Source organism: Mytilus edulis, chromosome 2 (assembly GCF_963676685.1).
Source record: "Mytilus edulis chromosome 2, xbMytEdul2.2, whole genome shotgun sequence".
Taxonomy (NCBI): domain Eukaryota; kingdom Metazoa; phylum Mollusca; class Bivalvia; order Mytilida; family Mytilidae; genus Mytilus; species Mytilus edulis.
In genome coordinates, this window is record NC_092345.1 from 56142177 (window position 1) to 56155330 (window position 13154).

The following is a 13154-nucleotide window of genomic DNA, read 5'->3' on the forward strand; positions in this document are numbered from 1 at the left end:
AACAAAAAAAGCTTTAAGGTAAATTACAGTTCAAATGAGGATTGTTAATTCAATAACTTAAAACCCAATATGAAAGGCAGTGAAGGGATTAATTTGTTTTGATTATAAATTTTCCATTTACTTGAAATCCTGCAGAAAATCAAAAGGTTTTTTTTTCTTTCTTGGTCTGCTTGAAAGGTTAATCTAATTTTCTTACCAGTAAAAAATAGAGCTGACCATGCAACAACTTTATGGAATGCCACATGAGAATCGAAGGGAATGTAAAGATTCAGGAATGTTCCACGTAACCATGTGATCATGTTCCTACACATTGTAAGTAATAGCAATGAGAAGGTAAAACTCATGGCTGCCGCAGCTCCTCTGGTGGTGCTTATACCATAACTCATTAAGGCCCTTAATCCACTGTGTTCTCTTTCAACTGTGTAATCTGTAATGAAATAGGAGTACTGTATGTTACCGGTAGATTTTTTCATTTCAATGTTAAATAAATAATTATGTTTTAATACATCATGTATATTACATTATTTTCTTTGTAATAACAATCTTGGGGGCTGCATTATGTTTGAAAATCTGTAATTTGAGATAAATTTCCATCCTTTTTATAGGTTTAATGGAAAAAAAGAAACTAAAGAGGACCAATGGCAAAAATGTTGTACACAATGGAATAGTTGCTACAAAAATGTAATTTTCAGAGCAACAATGAAAGATAACCAATTATAACTAGAGGCTCTAAAGAGCCTGTGTCGCTCACCTTGGTCTTGTGCATATTAAATAATGGACACAGATAAATTCATGACATAATTGTGTTTTGGTGAGAGTGATGTGTTTGTAGATCTTACTTTACTGAACATTCTTGTTGCTACAATTATCTCTGTCTATAATGAACTTGGCCCAGTAATTACAGTGGAAAATATTTTCTACAAATTTACAAAAATTTATGAAAAATGTTAAAAATTAACTATAAAGGGCAATAACTCCTTAAGGGGTCAATTGACTATTTTGGTCATGTAAACTTATTTGTAGATCTTATTTTGCTGAACGTTATTGCTGTATACAGTTTATCTCTATCTATAATAATATTCAAGATAATAACAAAAAACGGCAAAATTTCCTTAAAATTACCAATTCAGGACAGTAACCTAACAACGGGTTGTCCGATCCATGTGAAAACATCAGGGCAGATAGATCTTGACCTGATAAACAATTAAACCCCGTCAGATTTTCTCTTAATGCTTCGGTTTTTGAGTTATAAGCCAAAAACTGCATTTTACCCCTATGTTCTATTATTAGCCGTGGCAGCCATTTTGGTTGATTGGCCAGGTCATGCCACACATTTTTAAAACAAATTACCCCAATGATGATTGTGGCAAAGTTTAGTTTAATTTGGCCCACTAGTTTCAGAGAAGAAGATTTTTGTAAAAGATTACTAAGATTTACGAAAAAATGGTTAAAAATTGACTATAAAGGGCAATAACTCCTTCAGGGGTCAACTGACTATTTTGGTCATGCTGACTTATTTGTAAATCTTACTTTGCTGAACATTATTGCTGTTTACAGTTTATCTCTATCTATAATAATATTCAAGATAATAACCAAAAACAGCAAAATGTCCTTAAAATTACCAATTCAGGGGCAGCAACCCAACAACAGGTTGTCCGATTTATCTGAAAATTTCAGGACAGATAGATCTTGACCTGATAAACACTTTTACCGCATGTCAGATTTGCTCTAAATGCTTTGGTTTTTGAGTCATAAGCCAAAAACTGCATTTTACCCCTATGTTCTATTTTTAGCCATGGCGGCCATCTTGGTTGGTTGGCCAAGTCACGCCACACATTTTTTAAACTAGATATCCCAAAGATGATTGTGGCCAAATTTGGATTAATTTGGCCCAGTAGTTTCAGAGGAGAAGATTTTTGTAAAAGATTACTAAGATTTACGAAAAATGGTTAAAAATTGACTATAAAGGTCAATAACTCCTAAAGGGGTCAACTGACCATTTTGGTCATGTTGACTTATTTGTAAATCTTACTTTGCTGAACATTATTGCTGTTTACAGTTTATCTCTATCTATAATAATATTCAAGATAATAGCCAAAAACAGCAAAAATTCCCTAAAATTACCAGTTAAGGGGCAGCAACCCAATAACGGGTTGTCGGATTCATCTGAAAATTTGAGGGCAGATAGATCTTGACCTGATAAACAATTTTACCCCATGTCAGATTTGCTCTAAATGCTTTGGTTTTTGAGTTATAAGCCAAAAACTGCATTTTACCCCTATGTTCTATTTTTAGCCATGGCGGCCATCTTGGTTGGTTGGCCGGGTCACGCCACACATTTTTTAAACTAGATACCCCAATGATGATTGTGGCCAAGTTTGGTTTAATTTGGCCCAGTAGTTTCAGAGGAGAAGATTTTTGTAAAAGTTAACGACGACGGACGACGACGGACGACGACGGACGACGACGACGACGGACGCCGGACGCCAAGTGATGGGAAAAGCTCACTTGGCCCTTCGGGCCAGGTGAGCTAAAAATGAAACAAAATATAGATTCCAACCCTGCATATTGTGTGTTATGTTATTTATAAGCTAGTTAAATCATAATATTTAAAGCGCAAGACTTGCCTAGCTTTTCGAATAATTATAATCTAACTGTTGAGAGTGAAGAACTATTCTTATACATGTTAAACACAAGTTATAGTGGTATAATCTTTTTCTGTACTAATTTTTATCTTTTCTATTCAACATGTTCAAAGATTTGCAGAAAGTTGTGTTCTCTATATGTGACATCATCAGGCATAGTCACCTTTTTTTCATGACGACACAATAGGAAATTCAGAATAAACCTTGAAAATTTGACGTCATAATTAAATTTCAACCAATCATTTTCCGAGAACAGATATTTCATTAGTGAGGAGAAATATCTTTCTCACACTGATCAAGAAATGTGAAAATAGGTAATAATTAAGAGAATAAAAAATCTCTAATGTCAAAAAAGTAATTGCAATGTTACATGATTACTATATGGACTGTGCTATTACATCACCAAGCCCCAAAAGTCTGCAAAAAGGCCATCAGACATCAGAGCTATCTTAAGACTATATATAGCACTGGACCGTTTTGATTACAGAGGCACATAATCAAATTCAAAAATAGAAAGTTGTATCTTACTGTAAACAATCATTGATTTATGGGACTTATTATATTCATACTTACAGTAAAACCTTTCTGTAAACAATCCAAGACATATCCCAAAAAACAGAACAAGAAAAAAGATATGTTGTCTGTTGTTTTCAATAAAGTGTGCTACTGTTTTCAGCTTTGACTTTAGTGGTGAATATTTTTCCCTGACAGCTACAAACTTGGCATCACTCAAGTTACTGGACTTGAGACTGTTTGATCTGCTATCATCACTGCATGTTGAAGGCTGACTACTTGATTTTCTACGATTTTCAATGTTGAGTGTACTTGACTTTCGTCTTCCAATATCAATACTCCTAAGAAAATTGAAAATTGTATTAAATATATACATTTCAAAAGGCAAAGTTTTGTAGAGATCACTCTTAGCATGTAATAAACTATCTATACAAACAAGCAGCTTTATCTAATCATTTCTAGCCTAATTGGCCCTCAGACAGAAAATTTAGTTAATCTAGTTAATTAAAGCATACTGGTATGTGCTGGAATTTTTTTTTTTACCAAAACATATTTCAAATAAAAGTATATTGCTACGCCACAAATGAAAAAGTATCATTAGAATATAAATTTTGCATTTAAACATTATAATTGTTAATGGGCTTTCATCCTTCAATTTTACTTTGACTTACTTTTCTTTAAGAGACAGTCCATTCTTTAGGATGAGATAAATTAATTGTTATCAAAAATTTGAAACACAAACAAATATTTTAAAAAGATTTGCATATTAAAGAGATATATCTTTAGTTCTGTAAATAATTGAAGTTGTACCAGAAAATTTAATGAAGATTTGATGACAAATACAGGTACAATGTATTCATATTAACATATATTGAGGATTCATTATTATTCGTTGGACACCAATTTTTGTGGATTTCATAGGAACAAGTGAATCACAAAATAAATTGTTCAATGTTGGACATATTTTCTGCAGGAAAGTACACAGACTTTGGCAGAACCACAAAATTAAATATCCACAGACATGCAAGTTTTCTGTCATCCACAAAAATTTGTACCCTAAAAAAATAAATGAATCGACAGTATATAATTTCAAGCATTAAAATCGCATTCCATATATAAAGCTTTAGTCATTCAAGTTATTCAGTAATAATGTTTTTATTTGTTATTGATAATAAATTCACATGTTATGTTCAACCATTCGATCACATCTGTTTCAAGCTCATTTTTTCCTAGACCTAAAAGATCAAACATCCTACTCAAGTTTAAGGGGTAACGTTGTAGGATTTGGTTGAAATAAAACACTTAAGGGGTTAATAATCTTGTTTGTTACTTTTAAAGTTCAAATCTGAAACAAAACAAAAAAACTTTGATCATCAGTATTTTCATTATCATCTGGAAACTGAAGAAAACTAACTTATGAGGTAACTACGGGGAATAACTCTTGAATGGTAAATCTAAAATCCATCAAAAACAAACTAGATCTTATTTTATGATCCATTGCAATGTGTTCAAAATAAAGCAATTCTTTATCATTTGGGGAAAAAAAAAATATATTTGACGGAATCACTGATGGATTTGTGCATCACTATTCCACCCTCCTTTAAGATGCATTTAAACTCTTGTGGATAAGTGTCTTATTTGAAATAATCATACCACATTTCTATTATTTTCACAAACATCTACATGTATATTACCACAATTAACTGTATTAAAAATGATATCTAGAATGTTTGATCTTCAAGTTTAACTGCTCCTTGAGAATTACACTGGCAATGCATCTTGCCACAAACTGATTTCACTGGTCATTATGAATGTATACTAGCTTCAGACTGGTTTGCAGACATTTTATTATTATCCTAAAAAAACACTATTGAAATATAACTCAAAAATCAATATTTGTGGCAAAGTAAGATCTCCAAATTAAACCCTCCCAATTTTGACTAATTTTTCAATATTTTTTTTCAGTTTCAGTTCTCACTTCTCAAAAGTGAATCCCTTCAATTTAAGAAGCTCATTTCACTGCTGGTATGTCTGGGTTGGTCAAAACTATAAAATGTCTGAAAACCAGTCTTTTTTTCTAAAGGATTAAAAACATCCATTGCTGAAAGGCAGAGATGTTCAGAATAAAAGTGTGGAAGTAAAATAAAGCAAAGTTTATATATTTTAACAATTACCAAAATCTTTTTTTACTGAAATGAAAGCAAACACTCATCATAATAAGATACATTTTCCATTTAACAACAGCATTGGGCAAGTGTTTTTGTCATATAAATTGTCCACTGCATCATTGATAGAAAAAAATCAAAAAAAATCATAATCCTCACTTTTGTTAATGTTTGAATTGTTATCTAGTTATTTAACCAATATTTTCATAGTAAGGTTCACAACTTGCAAAGATAAAATGTAAATTACCAATGAAAATTCATAAATACATACAGAGGATAAAAACATAAAGAGTCTAACAACATGTCTCACAACTGTCAACATTTTAAATTGAAGATATATTAATTTGGATTTTTTTTCTAATGAATTCTGTTATATCAAAGTTTGAACAAACAATCATACACATTTTGAGTGTTCTATGAAAATAAAATACTTGTTGACATCATTTGTCATCTGGTCATTAAATAGATAGCTGACTCAATATATTTCAATATTTTTAGAAAAAATGGAATATTTCAATCAGTAAACCAAAATTCTGTTTATTCAAAAACATTATTTGTTATATATTTGTTATATAACATATTTTTCAATTTCATGAGGTAAACATTTAAGAGTATAATTTTTTTAATTGATATTTGCTATTGAAACTATTTAAGAATTCAGGAAAGACTTGTGTCTTAGCTTTGTATATAATGTAACTACAAATTGTTTAGCTATTAAAATCACAAAGAGTGTACAGAAAATGCAATGATTTCAACACCATATTTTTGGTCATATGAAGTACAATGTATACAGATATAATCAAAGTAGTGTAGATTTCAATAGCTGATGTTACCATGTACATAGTCTCAATTAAATGAATTCTAAATAATTGTTTGTTAGATAAAATGATAAAATCTTGAGACCAATTTATTCTAAAACTATGAATACTCGTATCTGACACATTTCTTTATTTTCACAAACATCTACATGTATATTACCACAATTAACTGTATTAAAACTGATATCTAGAATGTTTGATCTTCAAGTTTAACTGCTCCTTGAGAATTACACTGGCAATGTGTCTTGCCACAAACTGATTTCACTGGTCATTATGAATGTATTACTAGCTTCAGACTGGTTTGCAGACATTTTATTATTATCCTAAAAAAAACACTATTGAAATATAACTCAAAAATCAATATTTGTGGCAAAGTAAGATCTCCAAATTAAACCCTCCCAATTTTGACTAATTTTTCAATAATTGTTTTCAGATTCAGTCTCACTTCTCAAAAGTGAACCCCTTCAATTTAAGAAGCTCATTTCACTGCTGGTATGTCTGGGTTGGTCAAAACTACAAAATGTCTGAAAACCAGTCTTTTTTCTAAAGGATTAAAAACATCCATTTCTGAAAGGCAGAGATGTTCAGAATAAAAGTATGGAAATGATTGTTGTTCAAGCATGTTTAACAAGTAAAATAAAGCAAAGTTTATATATTTAAACAATTACCAAATTTTTTTTTTACTGAAATGAAAGCAAGCACTCATCATAATAAGATACATTTTCCATTTAACAACAGCATTGGGCATGTGTTTTTGTCATATAAATTGTCCACTGCATCATTGGTAACTACAGGGAATAACTATTGAATGGTAAATCTCAAATCCATCAAAAGAAAAACTAGATCTTATTTTATGATCCATTGCAATGTGTTCAAAATAAAGCAATTCTTTATCATTTGGGAAAAAACATTTGACAGAATCACGGATTGATTTGTGCATCACTATTCCACCCTCCTTTAAGATGCATTTAAATTCTTGTGGATAAGTGTCTTATTTGAAATAATCATACCACATTTCTATTATTTTCACAAACACCTACATGTATATTACCACAATTAACTGTATTAAAAATGATATCTAGAATGTTTGATCTTCAAGTTTAACTGCTCCTTGAGAATTACACTGGCAATGTATTTTGCCACAAACTGATTTCACTGGTCATTATGAATGTATACTAGCTTCAGACTGGTTTGCAGACATTTTATTATTATCCTAAAAAAAACACTATTGAAATATAACTCAAAAATCAATATTTGTGGCAAAGTAAGATCTCCAAATTAAACCCTCCCAATTTTGACTAATTTTTCAATAATTGTTTTCAGATTCAGTCTCACTTCTCAAAAGTGAACCCCTTCAATTTAAGAAGCTCATTTCACTGCTGGTATGTCTGGGTTGGTCAAAACTACAAAATGTCTGAAAACCAGTCTTTTTTCTAAAGGATTAAAAACATCCATTTCTGAAAGGCAGAGATGTTCAGAATAAAAGTATGGAAATGATTGTTGTTCAAGCATGTTTAACAAGTAAAATAAAGCAAAGTTTATATATTTAAACAATTACCAAATTTTTTTTTTACTGAAATGAAAGCAAGCACTCATCATAATAAGATACATTTTCCATTTAACAACAGCATTGGGCATGTGTTTTTGTCATATAAATTGTCCACTGCATCATTGGTAACTACAGGGAATAACTATTGAATGGTAAATCTCAAATCCATCAAAAGAAAAACTAGATCTTATTTTATGATCCATTGCAATGTGTTCAAAATAAAGCAATTCTTTATCATTTGGGAAAAAACATTTGACAGAATCACGGATTGATTTGTGCATCACTATTCCACCCTCCTTTAAGATGCATTTAAATTCTTGTGGATAAGTGTCTTATTTGAAATAATCATACCACATTTCTATTATTTTCACAAACATCTACATGTATATTACCACAATTAACTGTATTAAAAATGATATCTAGAATGTTTGATCTTCAAGTTTAACTGCTCCTTGAGAATTACACTGGCAATGTATTTTGCCACAAACTGATTTCACTGGTCATTATGAATGTATACTAGCTTCAGACTGGTTTGCAGACATTTTATTATTATCCTAAAAAAAACACTATTGAAATATAACTCAAAAATCAATATTTGTGGCAAAGTAAGATCTCCAAATTAAACCCTCCCAGTTTTGACTAATTTTTCAATATTTTTTTTCAGATTCAGTCTTACTTCTCAAAAGTGAATCCCTTTAATTTAAGAAGCTCATTTCACTGCTGGTATGTCTGGGTTGGTCAAAACTACAAAATGTCTGAAAACCAGTCTTTTTTCTAAAGGATTAAAAACATCCATTGCTGAAAGGCAGAGATGTTCAGAATAAAAGTATGGAAATGATGTTCAACTCAAGCATGTTTAACAAGTAAAATAAAGCAAAGTTTATATATTCTAACAATTACCAAAATCTTTTTTTACTGAAATGAAAGCAAACACTCATCATAATAAGATACATTTTCCATTTAACAACAGCATTGGACATGTGTTTTTGTCATATAAATTGTCCACTGCATCATTGATAGAAAAAAATCAAAAAAAATCAAAATCCTCACTTCTGTTAACGTTTGAATTGTTATCTAGCTATTTAACCAATTATTTCATAGTAAGGTTCACAACTTGCAAAGATAAAATGTATAATTCCACCTTATGTAATAATGCTGTATTTTGATTGGATGAGAACCATGGTATTTTTCACCAATTTCTATATATTGAGCCATTTTCTTTTCTCTGCCGGGGTATTTGCTAGCAAATACCATGGCAGATGGGCAATACCCTAGCAAATACCATGGCAGATGGGGAATACCATGTCTAAAAATAACGCAATGAATTATTTCTATTCTAATATGACAAATTCATGGTCATTCTAAATATATGGTTCCAGATGAAATATTTAGGATAAAAAGCATCATTATTGAATTTGGACCAAATGACGTAAACATTCCGGGAATGACGTCATAAATAAAACTCAACGGAAACGAATTGTCAACCGGTTACATAAAACTGGAATCCATTTGTATTACGCTTCACTGAAACTGATGAACAAAGTGTAGTACTCAGCCGAAAACCAGCTTATTATCAGAAAAAAGGAGATATATATACAGTCAGTGGTTGTACATAAAAAAAATGATAAGAAATGATAATACGGTCAATGCAATTTGACTGCGCAAATAGCACAGCTGCAGTGTATACAAAAATTATATATTCAAGTCGAAATTTCATATGATACCTGATTATAATAAACTTTCTGAGGTTTAACATTCGGTGGAATTAAACAATTATATCATGCTTACAAGGGGAATTTGCCAAAAATACCGGTTTCGAGGTAATCAAATTTCCCTGGCCTAACGGCTCTGGAAATTTTTACCTCTCAACCGGTATTTTTGGCAAATACCCCTTGTAAGCATGATATATTTGTATAAAATACCATTGGAAATTCATAAATACATTTAGAGGATAAAAACATAAAGAGTCTAACAACATGTCTGACAACTGTCAACATTTTAAATTGAAGATATATTAATTTGGATTTTTTTCTAATGAATTCTGTTATATCAAAGTTTGAACAAACAATCATACACATTTTGAGTGTTCTATGAAAATAAAATACTTGTTGGCATCATTTGTCATCTGGTCATTAAATAGATAGCTGACTCAATATATTTCAATATTTTATGAGAATATGGAATATTTCAATCAGTAAACCAAAATTCTGTTTATTCAAAAACATTATTTGTTATATATTTGTTATATAACATATTTTTTAATTTCATGAGGTAAACATTTAAGAGTATAATTTTTTTAATTGATATTTGCCATTGAAACTATTTAAGAATTCGGGAAAGACTTGTGTCTTAGCTTTGTATATAATGTAACTACAAATTGTTTAGCTATTAAAATCACAAAGAGTGTACAGAAAATGCAATGATTTCAACACCTGTTAAAAATAGTACCTATATTTTTGGTCATATGAAGTACAATGTATACAGATATAATCAAAGTAGTGTAGATTTCAATAGCTGATGTTACTATGTACATAGTCTCAATTAAATGAATTCTAAATAATTGTTTGTTAGATAAAAGGATAAAATCTTGAGACCAATTTATTCTAAAACTATGAATACTCGTATCTGATAATACACATACAATATCTAAATCTACATGCAAAAATATGAAATTGATTTTTTTTTTACTAAGGATTCGTTATTTTTCATGGGAGACAAATTTTCATGTATTTCACAGGTATTGGTAAACCACCACTACTGGTTTTTATATAGATTTTTGGCAAAACAAGAAATCAAATATCCACAAAACTACATTTTTTTCCTCAATTCATGAAAATCCACAAAATAAAAGGAATTCACAGTATTCTCATTATAAGGAAGCATGTCTTTATGCAGAATATAATTTTTTTTTATCATCTATTGGCAAACAGGGGCTACTACTTACATAATATCTGGTACTTTTAAAGTAGTATTTCCTTCACTTTGTAAAATTATTTTCAGAACAGGCCTTTCTATATATACAAATTTATAGTATTTTACTTTTACATTGGGTATAATAAAAAGATGGTAATTTTTTTAAGGAAACAATTTTTCTTTAAAATTAGAAAATATGAAAATTAAGGATGAGTGGAGCTTTTTGACAGTAAACCCTTTTAAACTAGTTCAAACAGTTTTAAATTATTTAAAATTTAAGATAAACTGAAACAAAAATAATCTTACACGCTAAAATATTACCTAAACTAATAAAAAGATGAAAATGAAATGAAGAGACTTTAAAAATATAGAAAAACAAAATTTTCAAAGAATGGGAATGCTGTGCAGTTTTATACTTACTTGTCTGGGGAAGGTGAATTTTTCGGAGATGAATTGGGAGAAAGTTTAGATAATTCATTCAGAGATGCTTTAGGTGAAACTTTCTTAGGTTTTGGTGATGCTTTAGGGAATTTCCCTCTGGAAATAAGTAGTTACTACATGTATTATCAAATTATATTCATTATTTCCATATTTCTGAAAGCAAATAATTGAAGGCCATTTCTCTTCATGTTGTTGAAATTATGAAAATATCATAAAAATGTGATTCACTGTTTATCATTTCATAGCAACTGTTCAAGCAAGTATGTCAAAAAAATATTATTAAGAAAATTTAACATGCTTTATAGTCACATGTTCTTAACATCCATATATCACAATATATTGATGGTACAACTGTTTAAAGCCTTTAAACATTCAGAAGTCACCAAAGTGTATTGAATTTAGTGCCCTACTTTGTTTTTTAATTTCCATGCAAAATTTCTTTACCATTTAAAATAAGAATATGATAGTTTTCAACCTCAAATTAGGGTTAGAACATTAACAACAAACAAACACTATTTGGCCTAATCTAAAACAAGAGTACAGTAATGCATCATAACATTATCTAATACTTAAATATGTTTCTGTTTATCATTTACTACATACATGCAATCCCTAATATTGACCAGTTACTTACATTCTTTTCTTGTCGTTTGATGGGTAACAATTCTTTCTACCTGTAAAAAACACTCATGTATAATCCAGTCTGTAACAAGGAACAACAAAAAGAGAAAATAAGCAAGTTGTACTGTGAGCAATGTTACTGCTCACTTATAATACCCAATTATTCCGTAAACAGGAATTCTAAGGCAATTAGTTTGTAACGACTATTTTCATTTGATGTTGACAAATATTTTGAAGGGGCATATTCCATGTTCTACCAGTCCGTAACTAAGGAAGCGACCATTTTGAAAACTTTTGGTATGTAATTTCTCACAAAATAAACATGAAAGTCACATTTTTAGCCTTAAAATCTACTTTTCATCAACTTTGAAACCATTGTGAAGTGTACGAAAGGTATAAATTCTTATAGTGTTTATGTTTGATATTGTGAGTATACATATGACGTCACATTGTTTAGATGCTAAAGACAATGCAACTTTTTCGCAGAATTTTTCTTTTCTGTCATTTTAAGCCAAAGTATTTATTTAAGAATTGAATGCTTCTTTTTGTAACTTCATTGGGGTGTAAAAGCTTTGACCGAAGTACATTTTGTATGCGCTTTATTCTAAAAATGTGCGCACAGTCAACGCTTTTACATCCCAATGAAGTTACAAAAAGAAGCATTCAATACTTAAATTACAGTTGTAAGCTAGGATCATGAATACACGATTTTTATCAAGTTTTTGTTTAATTCACCTGTGCACTTTATTGTAGGACCTCTTGTCATCATGAATGATAAATTTTATTTTGTAATGAAGTTGCTTAAGGAATAACAGGAGATTGAAGTGTAGCCAACCAGAATAATGTATTATAATGAAACATACATCTAATGTAATTATTAAATTGATATTTATATTAATATGCTGCATTAGAATGGAGATGACTTATTGTATTTTAAGCTTGGCCTTCCTAAAACTTGATTTTTGCTTGTCGCAAATATCCTTTTTACCTAGCTCTGCTACATGTCGCTAGGTAAACTCAATTTGCGACAGTAAAATCTATGTTTTACAAAGGCCAAGCTTAAAATACAATACGATTATTTCCTAAGTAAGTTGCTCGTTGATTCTCACATGAAATTTTTAATTTTAAATTGTAGTTCCTTAGAAAATGTAAGAATCCATTTATTTTCATTGGTACCAATTTTCAAGATTAAAGAAAAGCATATCTTGATGCATATTTGATTTTGTGGTTTTGTTAACATTTGCATATAAGTCTACTATAACTATTATTTAGATAGAACATATAATCTCAAGGTTCAATGCCAATGAAATCAACTTATATTGGTATTCCACAAATAATAATGAATCCAAAATATAAAAGTATTGAACATTAGAGGTTGATAAGCAAAGAATCTGTTAATTAATTACATTGCATAATCTCATAAAGGCACTAAAAATACATGTTATTCCTATCAAAATTGGTATAAAAAGAAATAAAATATTTCGCGTTT

General features: G+C 29.9%; 1 protein-coding gene across 2 annotated transcripts in view; it reads right to left on the bottom strand.

The window, feature by feature from the left end:
- Positions 1–13154, bottom strand: part of LOC139510282 (dual oxidase 1-like) — a 71273-nt gene that overhangs the window by 14526 nt on the left and 43593 nt on the right. The window contains exons 23-26 of one of the 2 annotated variants that reach the window (XM_071296776.1): positions 11679–11718; positions 11024–11140; positions 3219–3499; positions 197–427 (exon numbers count right to left, since the gene is read on the bottom strand). In XM_071296776.1, the coding sequence (XP_071152877.1) occupies positions 197–427; positions 3219–3499; positions 11024–11140; positions 11679–11718 (669 nt within the window). The remainder of the gene's footprint in view (positions 1–196; positions 428–3218; positions 3500–11023; positions 11141–11678; positions 11719–13154) is intronic. The other variant, XM_071296778.1, reaches the window with a different exon arrangement.